The sequence below is a fragment of the Macaca mulatta genome, chromosome 1, assembly GCF_049350105.2.
Source record: "Macaca mulatta isolate MMU2019108-1 chromosome 1, T2T-MMU8v2.0, whole genome shotgun sequence".
Taxonomy (NCBI): Eukaryota; Metazoa; Chordata; class Mammalia; order Primates; family Cercopithecidae; genus Macaca; species Macaca mulatta.
The window spans coordinates 16,087,859-16,106,121 of record NC_133406.1 but is presented as its reverse complement, the minus strand read 5'-3'; the positions used below and the strand labels follow the sequence as shown (position 1 = coordinate 16,106,121).

Below are 18,263 nucleotides of genomic sequence, written 5' to 3'. Positions count from 1 at the left end.
AGCCTTGGGCAATTTCAGCTCCTAGGTCCGGAGGCAAGGGGCAGAACCTGGGTGATGGCGCTCACTTGAAGCAGCAACAGTTTAATAACTGACGTTCTCACGCACTTATCTCTGCAAATACCCCACAAAAGCCCGGAACCCAGCATAAAACTTAGAGACCGCACAACCCGCTCCGCTTTTAGGAACTGCCGCCGCAGACGCAGAAATGCCGAGGGTTGAGTACGCAGGCGCGGATCGAGGACGTGGTAGAAGGCGCATGCGTGGTCTTGAGGGCGGTGCTTCCGGTCGAAGTACCGCTTGGGGGCGGGGACTGCGACACGCGGTGGGCGGGTCCTGAATCGCGACCCTAGTCCGGACCTGAGCTGAGTAGCGACCCCAACCCGGACTGGTACCCAGACCGCAACCCCTGCCCCCGCCCCCGCATGGCCCGGCACGTGTTCCTAACAGGGCCCCCAGGTAACCCTGCGGGGATCCCCACCTCCGAGAGGCCAAGGGGGTGGGGGCGCGCGGGCTGGGGGCGACCCTGTGCTGTCGGGGACGGACCCCGGCTCCAGGGCTCCGGCCTCTGAAGTTCCCAATTTAAATGGCGGGCTTGGTAGTCTGAAGAGTTTGTACTCCTTCCTGGAAAACGTGATTTAAAAGACGTAGGGCCTAAAGGATTAGAACACACTTGTGAAGGGTCCTAGGCCGGCTTCTTGATGAAGGGCTGAAACCGCAGGGGCCAGCGGCAGCGGTAACTCCTTACTTTAGTGTTGACGTTGTGGTCTGCACAAATGGTATTTCAAGAGATCTGCAGCAACCGTGATGTGAAGTGGAGATGTCTGATTTCTATTGGTAGTCACAGGTACTTCCTTACTGTGGGTCTTTGCTACATTCATCGTGCAAAAACATGGTAAATTTTAGTTGGAGGAGAGCAAAGCTGAAGTTGTAACCTTTCTTTCCCATCGGAGTTCATCCCCCCACGCCATCCCCGTCTCCATCCCCACGAATTCCCACCACAGCTGAGGCAGCAGGTGGAGAAGCTTTGGTACCTACAGGAGCCCTTCTTAGACACGCTTGCTTGTTCCTGTCGCTGTCCCCTCCTGACGTCTGTCAGATCCCTCAACCCTGTGGCCTGTGGAGTTCTCATCTGAGAAGTGGGATAGCGTTGAGGTCAGATGAGAGGTGTAGGAGGAGATGCTTTTAAATCAAGGCGCGACCCATTTATCAAGCATTACTAAAAAGGACAGGTAGGATGGTGGTGGTCGCATCAGATAGGCTAAAAACAAGAAAGACGTGCTAAGAGTGGAGAGAGTGATTTCAGCTGCTTTTTAAGGCAAATCTAATTTTGAAGTTTATTGTGGGTTCAGGTATCAAAGGCCGTAACCCTGGATCTAGAATTCTCTTTCACTTTATTTTAATGATTATGTTTAGCCGTAAGTAGCAAAGGCTACAGCTAATATTGCAGACTTTGGAATTTTATCAGGCATTGGATGGGGGAGATGGGGAGCAGAGGGTGAGGAGGAGGAGGAGGGTGGTTTGAGAAATGCCTGCTATCTAAAGTCACTCCTAAGTACTGCAAAGAACTGTTTTCTGAAAGTTGGTTTGTCGGTCCTTTATTTGAAACTTGGAATGCAGTTTGATACTCAGCAGGTTGACCCCAAGGCATCTGTGTGTTTTATAATGGAGGTGTCCTGTTACCGTGATTGTATTGGTGGTGGTTCTTGCTTCTCCTTTCTTTATCAAAGTCTTATCTACAGGTAGTTGAAAGACTCAGATTCTACAGTGTAGCTCTCTTAAACCTGTCCTCAAATTCACACACCTTTGTCTTTTCTCCTCCTCTTCTTAATGTAGTTACAATGTAACTTACATTAGTCAATGTTTATAGTATTATGGCCATGTAAAGATAATCACAACAGAGCCACATAATAATCTATCGTTTATCTTCCATTTATTTATTTATTTTAGAGACAGGATCTTGCTCTATCACCCAGGCTGGAGTGCAGTGAAACAATTAAAGCTCACTGCATTCTCAAACTCCCTAGGCTTAAGTGATCCTCCCGCTTCAACCTCCTGAATAGCTGGGACTAGAAGCGCATGTCACCACACCCGGGTAATTTTTGTTTTTTTGTAGAGACCTGTCTCTTGTTATGTTACCCAGGCTGATCTCCAACTCCTAGCCTCAAATGATCCTCCCACCTGGGTCTCCCAAAATACTGGGATTATAAGTGTGAGCCACCTTACCCATCTTTCTTTTCCTTCTTTTTTTTTTTTTTTTTTTGAGACAAGCTCTCTCTCTGTTGCCCAGGTTGGAGTGCAGTGACACAATCTTGGCTCACTGCAGCCTCCACCTCCCAGACTCAAACCATCTTCCCACCTCAGCCTCCCTAGTAGCTAGTACTACAGGCATGAACCCCCATGCCCTCTAATTTTTCTTTTTTTCTTTTTTTCCTTTTACGCACAACTTTTTTTCCCCATTAGGAGTTATTGTCTGGTATTTTTATTTGCCTAGTTTCTTTCTGCCTTCTCAACATGTTCAGACCATCAGGTAAAGTCTCCTCGCAAAGAGGTCACTTTTCGTTGCATATCCTCTTAGTGTCCCTGGCACTTAGCATTTTTTCCGATTTCCAACTGTCTGTACCTGTGACTCATCTTGGAGGGCTTTCTCTGGTCCCTGGAGCCCACTTGGCCTGCACACAGAGCAGGCCAGAAGAGCCAGGGAATTCCTGTGCACTGGGATTAGCCTTCAACCAGTGATTGGTGAAAGTTAGTTGATAAATTCCCTACTTCCTCACTCCTCAGACAGGATAACTGAGCCACTTGCCCTGACTTGTCCCTTAGGATTCCCCAGTGGGATGAAGCTCCAGCTGCCCCCAGTGGAACTTGCTTGATAGTGCACCTCATGCTGGTGTCCTTCCCTTCCCTTTCTGAATTTCTTCCCTACCAGTCCATCATGTTGTCACTGCCCAGGTTAAACTACCTGCACTTGAATCTTTATCTGAGGATTTGCTTAGGAGAGAACCAGAACCAAAATAATTCCAGAGCTTTCAGATCTGTTTGTGCCTGGTATACAGCTACCATCTCGAGGTCTCCTGAAGCAGAGATCATTTCTTATCCAGACAGCACTGGGGTAGCAGCTTAATTAATGAAGAAAAAATTAACTGAAAGAAGATTCCTAGAGCTGAAGAAGCCGAAAGGGACTTTGCCCTAATGCTTCCTATTTGTTGGTGTACTATGTTCTACACAACATACAGTCCCCAGAGTATACCCTTTGTGAACAGGAATAGTTACCATTGCTCCAGTCCCCAGAGTATACCCTTTGTGAACAGGAATAGTTACCATTGCTCCATTTTACCTTTTTCAAAATATAAACAGCGTTTTTTGTTAGGATAAGAGTAAGAACCATTCAGGATAAGAATTAAAAAAAAAAAGTTTTAAGGAAGAAAGTGACAATCACAGGGAATTTCAACATACAGAAATGAACATTGTAAATCTTTGTTCTGTATTCTTGATATTTTTTTTTTTCTGTAGACACATACGTACTTGACCATTTTTTAAAAAAACATAATGGAATGGTTTCTGCTATTAACCTGCTTTTTTCATATATTATTTTCATACACTGTGGTCTATTTTCCATGCTAATAAATACACATAAGCGGTATATTTTTTAATGGCTGCATGGTATTCCTGTGTATTTATGTGCTATTGTATGCGTGGTGCCATGAGTTAGCATTCTCTTACTAATCAACATTTAGGTTGTTTTCAGTGTTATGCTATTACAAAGAACGGTGCAGTGAATGTCCCGTTTCACACGTTTTGTACTGTTGATGTTGTTTCCTGAGGATGAATTCCTGGTCATGAACTGCAGGGTGCTGTGGTAGGCACATTGAAATTGCCCTTCAGAAAAGGAGTACCAGCTTACACATTCAGCAGTGCCATTACTTGCATGAAACAGATTCTTTAGTGACTCTCCTAAAGCAGTTGTTACTGAGGGCCAGGGCTGGATTAGAATTTCATCATTTTATGTTCTCCACAGTTCTACCAGCCGCATGCTCACTGTGGCTCACTGTAGCCAGAATCCTCTTGGGTTGCTGTTCATGTTCCAGAAAGCCAGGTGCCATTATTTTAATGTGAAGTGTGAAGATAGATACATTAAATAAGAATAATGGATCATATTTTATGTCAAGGAGGCTTAAAAGAGTGGGTAGTCTTAGAAATAGCATGATTTGCAACTCTGTAGTATCTCAAAATAGCTCACTTGCAGACATGCTGGGAGTTTTCTCTTTCCATTGTAGGGTAGTCATGATGCCGTTTACTTAAATCCATATTGGGAACAAGACTCATATTTTAAAAAGTCATGGTAACAGGTAAAGGCCCATGTTGAAAGGTATGGTCCTTATAAGGGGTATAGCCTTGGGTAAAATACCTAACCACTGTGTGCCTCAGTTTCTTCATCTGTAAACTATGCATAAACATGGTAATTGCCTCCGAGCATGGTTGCAAGGACTTAACCAAGAAAATGCTTCCGAAGTGTGCTAGAACAGTGTCTGGCTCCATAATGTCAGTGATTAGTATTACTGTATTTGGTAGCACCTGTTGGTGCTTATAAACCCATGAGTTCATCAGAGTAGTCAGCTGGCCAGGGTGGATGGAAAGGAAGGATCAAGGTGGGGAGGATAAGGGGGCGGAGGTGCATAGGTTCAAATTGGGGAAGGTGTGGGGGATAAAGGTGAAGAAATGCTTACAGACCCTGGAGAAGATGATGTTGGAAGGAGTTGCCAACCTGATAGGCTTGCTGTTATGAAAAAGTTTGAAAGTGACCATTAACAGGGATGCTAATGGTATTTAAGAGACACATTTTCAGGAGTTACAGCAATGTAAGTCCAAGGAGGAACAAATTGATTTTCCCACTGTTAAGTGTAGGTCCATTTGTAATCTCTTGAAAGCTGAAATCTTAAATTCCCAGCCCCTGACTCAAGTGTGAGCAGTGTTACTTCCCGGGCAGAAAAATGGAAACTGTAAACCATTTCACAGGATGCAAATGGCACGTGAGAATATCATCAGGAACCACTCAGTTGATTCTGGGATTGTGTATGTGACAAAATTAACAGTGTTTCACAATTTAAAAATAAACCTCAAGATATCATCCTTGTTTTTATTATGCTTGTTTCTACTTGAAATTAATCATTTTTAACACCTGGAGCAATCAAAATTAAATTGAAGTTCATATTCATAAATCCACTTACAGCCCATTTCTCTACCCACCGTAATTGCTGTCTCAGAGTCCGCAAGGGCTGTGTGTGCTCTAGTAAGGGAATGTTTCCTAATGGGCTTTTTTTCTTTTTTTTTTTTTATTTTAGGGGTTGGAAAAACAACATTGATCCAGAAAGCCAGTGAGGTTTTAAAATCCTCTGGTGTGCCTGTCGATGGATTTTATACAGAAGAAGTCAGACAGGGAGGGAGAAGAATAGGATTCGATGTCGTCACGCTGTCCGGAACCCGGGGGCCTTTATCGAGAGTTGGGTACTGATTTTTCATTTCTGTGGTGTTTTATTATCTAACCTCCCTTTTCCATCTGTGCTTTGGGAGCTTTTCAACAAGAGCTAAATTCACCGAAAGCAGATACTCTGTTGGGTCCTTGGATGCCTATCTGCTTTCCCTTTAGACTGAGTTTCTCCCTGGGCACAGGGTTGAGCCCAGTGATCTCATCTATCCTCAAGAATCTTGGGCCTTTAGGGATTTCTCAGAGACAGAAAACAGAATGAAGCCATCACATGAAAAAAGTATAAGAAAGTGATATTTTACTTAAAACTTATTCACCAAGTCATAAACTCCTCTCACTTTATAATTCTTAGTCCTGTTTCTGGTGCCACTTTTCAAAGACTGTTGATGTAGTAGCTGCTTGGACCTTAAGAGATAGCCCTGCCGTAACTGCAAGGCCCATTGTTGGAGGTGTGGACGCTTAGGGTAGCTCTGTTCAAAGCAGAGAAAACCTGATCAGCTTTGCAGACTGTTGGGAACAGGCCCCCCCAAATATGGCCATAACCTGGCCCCAAAACTGGCCATAAACAAAATCTCTGCAGCACTGTGATATGTTCATGATGGCCATGACGCCCACGCTGGAAGGTTGTGGGTTTACCAGAATGAGGGCAAGGAACACCTGACCCATCCAGAGTGGAAAACCCCTTAAAGGCGTTCTTAAACCCCAAACAATAGCATGAGCGATCTGTGTCTTAAGGACATGCTCCTGCTGCAGATAACTAGCCAGAGCCCATCCCTTTATTTCAGCCCATCCCTTTATTTCCCACAAGGAATACTTTTAGTTAATCTATAATCTATAGAAACAATGCTTATCACTGACTTGCTGTTAATAAATATGTGGGTAAATCTCTGTTTGAGGCTCTCAGCTCTGAAGGCTGTGAGACCCCTGATTTCCCACTCCCCACCTCTATATTTCTGTGTGTGTTTAATTCCTCTAGCACCGCTGGGTTAGGGTCTCCCCGACCGAGCTGGTCTCGGCAGCAGACCACCGCATTTTGTGTTTTTCATTTTTAAGGATGAAAAATTTAAAGGATGATTTAGCGTATGTGGAATGCCAGAGGCTCAGTGGAGCAGCTAAAAACCAGAAATCAATACAGGAGTTTTTTGACAAAGAACACAATGTCTTTTCCTTCAGGTTAGAGCCTCCACCTGGAAAACGTGAATGCCGAGTTGGGCAGTATGTGGTTGATATGACTTCTTTTGAGCAGTTGGCACTCCCCGTCTTGAGGAATGTGAGTACGTGGTTTCTGCTTTTTGAACCCATCTGCTCCTAGTGCATTGTGGGAGTTGCTGGCCATGGAAACAGAATGCCTTTTGCTCTTAAAGGTCCCGGTTTTGCATTTTACAGTTGCAAAGTCATCAGGTGATTGAGTCTTAATAAGGATAAACAACATAATTTGCTATCACTCTGAGCTACAAGTAAATTCCTATAAGTGCAGTACATATAAATATTTTATTTTGGAAAGGCTCTTAATGCCCAGGTACCAATTCCCAAAGACAGGTCTTTCCTCTGTCTTCTCACAGTCATATCTTAACCTGGTTTCATAGCACAACAAACATTTAGGAAGAGAAAATGTCATTATATGAACATAATAGCCAGTTGTTATTGAATGCCTGCCAAGTACTGTAAGCAGTTAACACATTATATTATTATATTACCTTTTTCAAAAAAGAAAAACACTATTGACATCTTACGGCTTCTTTCTTTCTACTTGGAATGCCTTTTATTTCATTCGCTTGCCTAATTACCCTGGCTAGAACCTCCAGTCCAACACTGAATAAAAGTGGTGAGAGTAGACATCCTTGTCTTACTCCTAATCTTAGAAAGTATTTAGTCTTTCACCATTATGTATGATGTTAACTGTGTCTTATTTGTATAGAGTTTACTCAGGCATATTTTGTTGAGGATTTCTGCATCTTTATTCACAAAAGTTGTGGTCTGTAGCTTTCTTTTCTTGGGATATTGTTGGTTAGTTTTGGTATCAGGTTTGTACTAGTCTCATGGAGTTAGGAAGTGTTTCCTTCTCTTCTAATTTTTGGAAGAGTTTGTGGATGATTGGTATTGATTTTTCTTTGAATGATTGATAGAATTCACTAGAGAAGCCATGTGGGCTAGGTTTTTCTTGGTGAGAAGCTTTTAAATTACCAATTCAATCTCTTCTTATAGGTCTGTTGATTTTGTATTTTTTGTTGAATTAGTTGTGGTAATTTGTACCTTTTAGTAATTTGTCCATTTCATCTGAAGTATCTAAGTTGTTGACATACAGTTGTTCATAGATTCACCCATGCTTTTTACTTTGTAAGATTGGTGGTATTGTCACTTCTTTCATTCTTTATTTTAGTTATTTAAATCTTCTATTTTTTTCTTGGTCAGTCTAAAAGTTTGTCAATTTAGATGATATTTTCAAATAACCAACTTTTGTTTTATTATGTATTGTTTTATGTATCTATTTATCAGATATTTATCAAGTACTCCATATACAGTCATGAACAAAACAGACATGTTTTCTACTCTCTCAAAACTGTCTAGTGTAAAAGGCAGACACTCAGTAAATTTATACTTGTCATTGTCATTAATGCTGTGAAGGAAAGAACAGGGTGCTGTGGGGAGGGACAGGAAGAACTGACTTTAGACCAAGGAACCAGAAAAGAGTTCTGAGAAGATGACATTTAAACAGAAAGGAACAGGTGAGAGGGCACTGGAGAGAGAGTTAGTGTCGGGGTATTCATATGTGTCAGGGTGGGGAGCTCTAGGGAGAATATTCTGAATGGCAGGAACAGATACATTAAGACCTCAGAGCCCTGGAGCAGGAGCAGGTGAAGAAGGTAAGTTTGGTGAGGTGGGGGCCATGAGATGCAGGGCTCTGTGGACCATGTTAAGGAATGTGAGTGTCATTTAATCTATTACAGACTTAATACTTTGATTTGTGAAAATTAAATGATACAGACCTGTCTCAAAAACCAATTATAAACCATCCAGAGGTTTCTGTGGCACCAAGAATAAAGTCCAAGGTCCTTTCAATGGCCTAGAAGACCCTGTAGCCCTGTGGTATCTGGCCTTACTAACCTCTGACCTCATCTTGCCATTCTTCAGCCACACGGGTTCACTCAGACTTCCCACACATGCCAGCCTGAGGCCCTTGGCACTTGCCATATTTTTTGGTGAGCACACTATCTTCCCAGTTCTTTGCCTCTCTGCTCCTTGACATTCAGAGCTCGGCTGAAGTATGTAATGGTGATTGCCCAAAGGCTGCTGAAGATTTTAGCTATAGCCTCTGAGGATATCCTGTAATCTCAGAGGGCTGGTGGTATCTTATGGTCTGTTTCAGCAGGGGGTTGTGTTTCTTAGAATCCACCAAGTTCTCCTTTTCTTCCTATACCCTGTTTCCTCCTCCCACCTCCTTCTTCCCTAATTCCTTCCTCTTGGAACTTTCCCTCAGTTCCTGTGCTGGTGACTCTTGTGGCTGCTGTGTTGTGCGGGAGCAGAGAACATGATACTTTTCTTTTTAGTTGTTTTCCCATCACATACATTCCTCTCTACTTAAATGTTCAAAAGGCAAGTGAAATACTTCAAATGAAATTCCAAGTGAACATTCTGCTTTTAGGAGCTGACTGGGTCAATACAAAGAATTTTTTACTTACCCTGCTCAGGCAGAGTAGACCAAATCCTGGGAGAAGCGTTTGCACAGGTGTTTAGTGTCTAGCTGCAAGATTATATAAGAGATCATATGCTGACCAGATCAGAGCATGAATCTGTTTTTTAATTAAAAAATAAAGAAATACAGACTTGTCCCAACTTTTAATATTCTGATTGCCAAATGCAGACGTGTACATTCCATGTAGAAAAAGTTCCTGGCAGGGGATTTGATATGGTTTTGCTCTGTATCCCCACCCAAATCTCATCTTGAATTGTAATTCCCATATGTGAAAGGAGGGACCTGGTAGGAGGTGATTAGATCATGGTGGGGATTTCCCCTGTGCTGTTCTCCTGATAGTGAGGGAGTTCTCATGAGATCCAGTGGTTTTAAAAGTGGTGGTTTCCCCCACACTCCCTCTCTCTCCTGCTGCCATGTGAAGAATATCCTTGCTTTCCCTCCGCCTTCCACCATGATTGTAAGTTTCCTGAGGCCTCCCCAACCATGCGAAACTGTGAGTCAATTACACCTCTTTTGTTTATAAATTATCCAGTCTCAGGTAGTTATAGCAGTGTGAAAATGGACTAATACAGGATTCTTACCCAGTCAGGGTCATGGATTTCTTTTCTGGAGCAGAAATTTTTCTCCCATCTTATATATTTTATGGGAATGAAGAAAGGAATAGGAATTAGTGTTTTGTCTTTATACTAAAGAAAAAAATGAAAAGAATATCAGTTAAAATAATTAGGCAACAAAACTGGGGAGTATAAACTGACCATTTTTGACACTGGCAATGAAAACAACCAAGTAAACTGGAAATGTTAGAAACCCTTTATAAAGGGACACAGTGTTCATAGTGCTGGGATCTATGAAAACACAAATTCCAATAAGATATCCATTGTGTGTAAGAAGTATCACTATGTATGAGTGAAAGATAGTTTGAGGGGTGTGTGTGTGTGTGTGTGTGTGTGTGTGTGTGTGTGTGTGTTAATACTACAAAAAATAAGAAAACAGTACTTCTCTAATTAGATCAAGCAGGGCTATGCCTGTTTGCAGATGGGGAAGTAAGGATGTGGCTAGGACTGGTTGCAGCGGCTCATGCCTGTAATCCCAGCTCTTTGGGAGTCTGAGGCGAGCAGATCACTTCAGGCCAGGAGTTTGAGACCAGCCTGGCCAATATGGTGAAACCCAGTATCTACTAAAAACAAAAACAAAAACAAAAATCAGCTGGGTATGGTGGTACACGCCTGTAGTCCCAGCTACTCAGGAGGCTGAGGCAGGAGAATCGCTTGAACCCCGGAGGCAGAGGTTGCAGTGAGCTAAGATGGCGCCATTGCATTCCAGCCTGGGTGACAGAATAAGACTCCACCTCAAAAAAAAAAACACACAAAAAAAACCGGGAGCTGAAGAGCAGCTCCAGGTGAGGGGTAGGCTCGGGAGGCCTAGGCACAACCCAGGTCCACCTTGCAAAGCTGCTCTGGTTGTGTTTCTTTTTTCTTTCTCTTTTCTTTTCTTGTCTTTTTTTTTTTTTTTTTTGAGACAGTCTTGCTCTGTTGCCCAGGCTAGGGTGCAGTGGCGCCATCTCAGCTCACTGCGACCTCCACATCCCGGGTTCAAGCGATTCTTGTGCCTCAGCCTCCTGAGTAGCTGGGATTACAGGCATCTGCCACTGTGCCCAGCTAATTTTTGTATTTTTAGTAGAGACAGGGTTTCACCATCTTGGCCAGGCTGGTCTCGAACTCCTGCCCTCGTGATTCACCGGCCTTGGCCTCCCAAAGTGCTGGGATTGCAGGTGTGAGCCACTGCGCCCAGCCTGGTTACGTTTCTTTAGACAGGAATGGAGCCTGAGCATCATGGTCGCTCGTGAGACATAAAGAAAAATAGAGTGTGTGTGGAAAGCGTTCTAGACTGGTTTTTGGTTTTTGGAAAGCCTTTAGTAGGGTTGACTGTTAATTTTTTTTTCATTCCATGAGTTAATTCTTTCCTTATTTGTCACCATTTGTTATTTTCCTGAGTTTTCAAGTTCTAGATATTCACGGTTAAAAAAATTATAAAAAATGTAAAATAAAAATAAAAATACAATGTGAATAACTCATAATCTTATCACTAAGTTAGCCAATATTAGCTTATTTTGTTTCTGCCCCTTTTGTATACCTGGTTTATTTATTCAGTCATTCAACATCAGGGAAAATGTTATATATAGTTTCATAGGCTTGGTGTGTTTCCCTTAATGTGATTGAGGGCCATGGGAATGGTCTCACAACACGCTAATCTTCAAAGCTGGGAGATTTTAGTGGTTTCATCCTATTTCATGATATGAGTTTTCATCTTTGATTTAACAATTACTCCCTCAGTGTTGGGCATTCAGGCTCTGTATCACCATTGTAAGTAAACTTGCAACAAAGCACCCTTTATACGTGAGTCCTTTTCTCTAACCATGATTGTTTCCCTGGGGAGGGTCTAAAAGGTGAAGTCTGAGCTGGTGGGGTGTGAACCTTCAAGGTCTTGATGGTGCGGCGTTGACTTTGTGTCCCACTGTCAGGGTGTGAGTGTGCTTGTCTTGCTGCACTTTGCCAGTCCTGAGCACTCTGCTTATTTTCAACACACCTCTTTGTTTTGATTTGCATTTTTCAATTACTAATGGGGTTAAATGTTTTTCAGTTGTTCATTAAGTTTTCCTTAATTTAAATTGTTCATCCATTGCTCTTCCCATTTATTTTCTTTGGGCTTAAATAGATCTTTTATAAAGCAGGTAGCCTTTTTATATTATTGATTCTATTTTTCTCAGGTTAGCACTTCACTTTGGTGATTGTTTTCCCTTCAACATAGAGAAAAGTCTATCCCTATTCCAAATTTATATAAAATTTTACCTATATATTTCTTTTTCTGCATGCTTTTTTAAAACATTTATGTTTTCAATCCATTTGGATTTATCTTGAGTGTAATATGCTATGAGATTCTCAACTGATTTTCTTCCAGATATTTAGCCAGTTTACTAAAACTGTTAAATAACCCGTTTCTAATTAGTTTTTATGCTTAATTATATTAAAGCTATTTATGTGTGCGTGTTTATGTGTAGTGTTTCAGAGTTATCTGTTCTCTTCCATTGATCTGTTTGATCCTTGCATCAGTACCATAGTATTTTAATTACCATGGTAATCATTTTTATTTTTCTTCTTCAAAAAATGGCCTTGTTCAGAAACTGTAATAATGGTGGCACTAGTAGTAGTAAGCTATTATTGAGTGCAAACTACGTGCCAGGCGTGAACTCATTTAATCCTCAGAACACTATCATTATATTCCTATTTTACAGATGAGGAAACTGAGGCATAGAATGGAAAGTTACTTGCCCAGGGACACACTGATTGCATAAGTGGTAGAGCTGGAGCGAACTATAGAATCAAGACTTTATTATCCATCAAAAAAAAAGTGTCATATGGAGTGATCGGAACTATAGCTATTTTGACATAACGGGTATCTTAATTTTTCAGATAATCTTAATTCTCCACAGCCAAAAATATGTTTCTCTTTCTCCATTTATTTCTTTAAAATTTTTATTGGTGAGGTTATTCATAGGGCCTTCCTATTTTCTGGTGCGACTGGAATTAGGATTGTTTTTTTCTGTTTTCTAATGATAAAGGCTGATAAGATAATGCTGGCCTTTTTCATAATGGCCTTTTTGACAGCTACCCTGAATGCTTTATTAAAATTTGATGCAATGTAAGATGTACCATTTTATTGATTTCCAACATATCTCCTACTCACACAAAATGGAGACAATAGATTATAATGTTTTAAAGAGCAAAGGACATCTACTCAGAGCCCTGTTTTCCAGGCGAACAGTGTCATCTTTTACAAAGATCTGTGAAAGGAAGAGTAAGCTAAAATCAGAACATCCAGGGAAAATCAACATAGTTTGAGCCTTGTATTTTCCTGTTTTGATTAAAATAAGGCTTTAAAGTATATTGTTTTTGAGAGCAGTATCTACTTTTGATTCTGAAATAGACTCTGCTTTGGAAAATCTTAGAAACTTCCTTTGAAGGTGAGAGGACTCCTGTCTAGGGAAAAGTATTTTGTGTTTGTTTTTGTTTTTTTAGACTCTTGACCTGGAAGTGTTCCATAGTGTTTCAGGCCACTTGGCTTTAGAAAGAATGCAGAAAAACCAAGTTCTAGTCAGGATCTATTCTTGAAAGATTGACAAGCGCCTCAGCATTGCTAGAATTTCCGTCATTGCCGTTAGCAAATGTGGCATTTGATTCTTTGTTCTCCCTCAGCTTCTGTTTCTCTACCTCATGTATTACAAGTCCATAATGCAGGATCAGCCAGGGAAATTAAAAGCTATCTGATGCAAACAGAAAATCAGTTTTTAAATTGTCAGTAAGGACATTCCTACAGTGAATCAGCTTAGGAAAATGAAGTGAAAATTCAGTATGAGGTTGACTCTGCAGTTCATTTTGCAAGATACGTCATGGCAAATCTTCATAATTTCTATTGAGCAGAGACTGAGACTTTATTATTTCTGATTGTTGGTGAGATTCTGTGGATTTAGACGCTAAGCAGGCTTTTGCCCTGGGTTATGACACCTTCATGTCTTTCTTCTTGCAGCCTACTCTCAAGAAATACAGAAAAGTTGCATGCTTCTTAAGTCGCATGTCCCTTAAGCTGGACTGGGGTTGAGTTTGTGTCAACTGTTGCCGTTTTCCCTTTTCCTCACTCACTTTGTCCCATTTCCAGCACTTCCTTCTCTCTCGCCTCCCATGCATATCAGTGTAAAACCACACTCCATTAGGAGGAAGTTCATACGGGGTGAGTTGGTTGTTTTCTTGAATCTGGTACTGAGAAAGTACATATATGTGTGTTTTCTTTTTTTGTACTGATAATTTTTTTAAGTTCATTTGGATAAAATTTTACTCTTAGAGAAAGTTGTAAGAGTAAGAATAGTGCAAGAACACCTGTATACTCATTATCCAGAGTCACCTATGTTTATCATTTGCCTTGTTTGCTTATTCTCTCTCTCTCTCTCTGTGTGTGTGTGAGTGTGTGTGTGTGTGTGTGTGTGTGTATAAATACATAAGCTGGAAGGGGGCGACTATTTGAGAATATGTTGCAATCATCAAGGTACTTTACTCCTAAATGTTCAGTATATTTTTCCTAAAAATAAGGATATGCTTTTACATAATCAATACAGTTACCAACCTCTGTAAATCTTACTTTGAAAAAATACTTTAATCTGTCATTAGTGTTTTATTTTCATCAGTTGACTTAATATTCTTTGTAATATTTCTTTTCCTCCAGTTCAATGTCCAGTCTATTGTCAGATGTTACACTTAGTTGTCACATCTCCATAACCTCTGTTAATCTGGAACCTTTCCACAGTCATTCTTTGTCTTCTAGGACACTGACATTTGTAAAGAATGTAGTTCCAGGCCGGGCGCGGTGGCTCAAGCCTGTAATCCCAGCACTTTGGGAGGCCGAGACGGGCGGATCACAAGGTCAGGAGATCGAGACCATCCTGGCTAACACGGTGAAACCCTGTCTCTACTAAAAAATACAAAACACTAGTCGGGCGAAGTGGCGGGCGCCTGTAGTCCCAGCTACTTGGGAGGCTGAGGCAGGAGAATGGCGTGAACCCGGGAGGCGGAGCTTGCAGTGAGCTGAGATCCGGCCACTGCACTCCAGCCTGGGCGACAGAGCATGACTCCGTCTCAAAAAAAAAAAAAAAAAAGAATGTAGTTCCAATTTAATAGAACATTTCTCTTTTGGAGTTTTTCTGATGTTCCCTCGTGACCAGATTCAGCTGGAATACTCCATAAGTGGTGACGCGTCCTTCTCGAGTAGCTCATCTGGAGGCATGTGATGTTTAGTAATATTAATTTTGATTACCTGATCAAGGAATTGTCCTATTTCTCCACTGTATAGTTACTATTTTTTTCTTTGACACTAATGAGCAGTGAGTGGGGAGATAGTGTGAGACCACGCACATCCTCCTCATCAGATTGCCCCTAGCCAATTCTAATTTTATCTAAACTTTATTAGATCATCTTAAGATAAAAATAATTTTCTCTTGAGGCCTTAATTGGCAAGCAAATTTAACTACTCTCTTTTGAAATACTTTCTCCAGCAAGGTGAGCAGTAATTAACAAACATAAAATTACTATACATTGAAGCTGAACTAAAAAAAAGCCATAATGGCTGAGCATTTTTCCACTCTAAGCTGTACTTCTCTCTATTTGTATCTGGTTACCTCCCCATTAGAAAAGCCATCACCATTTTATTATAACAAAAACAATCAGTTCTTTCTCCTCTAGGCAGTTTCTAATGAAAAGGATATCAGGTATCAGAGATACCAAACATTTACCAAAAGCTTACATATTGATGAAAATTTTTACTAAGCAAGTGAATTTTTGTTTTTAAATTTGGTTTTTGTAAACACTGTCAGGTGATAAAGAAATGGCAGGAAGGTGGACATATCAGGATACCTGGTCATAGCTCTTCCACCGTCTGCACGGGGATGTGCTCCTGGTAGAGGAGAGAAGTCCTTTTACTTTCTATCATATCTGCCTACTGCTGTGGGCCATTCGCTATCCATAGTTGATGAAATGATTTTGGTGATGTTATTCTCAGGCCCAAAATATGAGTTCTTTTTGAGTAATTTAGAGCAATATGATTACTCCAAATAAATTGAGGTTTTGTGCATATGCCTCTGTAGATCCCTGAACACCAGAGTGCTATTCCTTCTTATTGGAGGGGAAAGCAGTTTCTCCAGGGTTAGGTCAATTTCCTAGATGCTGTTCTTTATTTCAGAATGAAAGTGTGGAAGCGTATTGCACACAGGGCATGGAAGAGAGCTTTCAAGTCAGGTGATCTCTGGTTTGACGCCAGCTCTGTCACTGTGCTCTCAGTGATTTTTGAGTAAATCCCTTAATGCCTCATTTCATTTCCTCATCTGTGAAACAGATGCTGTTACCTGCTATGTGAAGTTGCTGAGAGGACGAATGTAATGCTTGTAAAGTGCCTTGGTCCCTGGCTTCTAGGAGGTGCTCAACAGAGCAATAGCTGTGATTGTCTTCTTGAGGAGTTAATTGAGGTGATGGATGGCAGTACCTTGAGAGGAGCCTCCTATCACAATTGGGTTTGTGTTTGCCAGGGAGCTGGGGGCCAGAGTGGTGTCATAATCTGTCATGGAGTCCCAGGAGCCCAAATGTCTGGGCCAGTACCAAGTGCTCAGAGCATGAGGAGGACAAGGAGTACTGGGCTTTCCATCTCACTGGGCTGACTGTCAGCCAGTAGGTGTCATTTCAGTCTGAAGATAGCTTGGAAAACCTCACGGGCACTATTCAAGCACTCTTTGGTCAGGTGACCATGTGGGTAAGCCCGTTTGAGTCCCGAGAGGCCATTTAGGACATCCAGGAAGAGCCTCAGAGCTAGTCTGTCTGTGCGCCGGGGTGAGGATCTCTGGCATGTCCGGGGGAGCAGCTTCTGCCCAGAGTATGCCTGACTGGGGAAGGGCCAGGCTATCAGGCACCACTGGGCAGTCTAGACAGCTTGTCCTGGCTGTGCCCTGGAGACTCACAGTCCATAAGCCACCAGACAGCAAAGGGATTATGAAACTTGAAGGCTTGGAATAAACACACATAAAATATGATCGGAGTCCTGTACTTTTTGCTAATGACTTCAGTGGGTGAGGAATTGTGGGCTGACTGAGAGATGGCTGCTGTTACCACCATTTGCCTTTCTGCTTCCCCACAACTTGCTGCTGTTTGGGGGAAGGGCTGCAGTTTTGCTGCCTACCTTCTGACAGACACTTCTAATTCACTTTCATGACTTTCCGTACTTGCCATCCCAGATGGGTGAGCTCAGGAGCTAGTCTGTGTGTCTGATATTAAAATAAAACAGTCCAAACAGTCCTCCTAAAATTAACATTAATACCACTAGAAATATCTATTATGCAAATAATTCAGAATAAGGCAAAGACCACTTTGATTAGATTGCTCTCAGTTTGGCATTTTGGTTAAATGAAATTATTTTATATTTATATGTTCTTTGTATTTTTAAAAGTATATATAAAAATAAACAAAGGACTCAAAAAAAATCACACTCTTTTCAGGTCTCTGATATAACTGGTACGAAGATATTTGTTGCTCTAATCTTTCTGGAAAGCAAACTAGCTGAGTGTAACCAAAGTTATAAAATTATTCGTAGCTTCTCTGATCCCTGGCTGGTCAATTTTAGGACTCTATCTAGGGAAATAGCTTCTCTCCGGGAACAGGAGAACTAAAAGTGCGCTTCGTGACTGAACATGTATAATCAGCTGAAGTGGAAGCCTGTGAGGGGTGCAGCCAGGAAGGCTAGTGTGTTACATAGGACTGAGGTGTGGTCCTAGGAAGCAATGCTGCCTGGGTTGCCCTCTGAGGAGAGGCTGTGAGGGGAGGAAAGGGTGCTCCCCAGATGGTGTGTACACCCCAGATGGTGTGTACATCGTGTTGATGACCACGTGGCTGAGAGCCACCCACAGTTTTTACACACTCCTTACTCCAGCAGCTGCAGGTGGAGTTTCTCTGGGAGCTCATGAGGACTCTCCCCACACCGGGGGTTGGGGAGGGGTTCCTGACCATCTTCGAACCTGGGCCCCTATTGTTCTAAGTCTGCGTCTCTGTCAATTTAGAACAATGGAAAGGGGGTGAATGTTTACTTACTTATTTCTTTGTTTCCCTTTAAAGTTGCTTGAATTTATATAGAAATAAAACCATGTTAAACACTATGGTGGTTCTTTTTTTAAGACCTTGAGTGTATGATCTTGTACTATTTAGAAAAGCAAGCTGAGTGTCTACGTGCTTCAGAGTAGCCCAGCATCTGACATCTTTCTCTCAATTGAATATGAATAGCTTGCATTTTTAATTAAAAATCACAGATTTATTTTTGAGATTCCTGAAGTTCCTGGATTATAAAACTCCCTAATTCTGGAGAGATTGAGGATTTTATGTAGGCTAAGGTTTTCAAATGACAATGTCCAGTTGGTAGAAAGTCATGTATGCATGTGAGTCCAAATACTTTTGTGCTGAAACTTAAATAAATGTCAGTGAGCTTTCATTAGTGAATGTTCTAGAG

At 41.6% G+C, this 18,263-nt stretch overlaps 1 protein-coding gene across 2 annotated transcripts in view; it reads left to right on the top strand.

Annotated features, from left to right (window-relative positions):
- The first annotated feature begins 348 nt into the window (after positions 1-348).
- Positions 349-18,263, top strand: part of NTPCR (nucleoside-triphosphatase, cancer-related) — a 28,978-nt gene continuing 11,063 nt past the window's right edge. Inside the window, exons 1-3 of one of the 2 annotated variants that reach the window (XM_077993188.1) lie at positions 349-456; positions 5,340-5,502; positions 6,656-6,752. In XM_077993188.1, coding sequence (XP_077849314.1) covers positions 423-456; positions 5,340-5,502; positions 6,656-6,752 — 294 coding nt within the window. In that variant the 5' untranslated portion in view covers positions 349-422. 2 annotated transcript variants of the gene reach the window in all.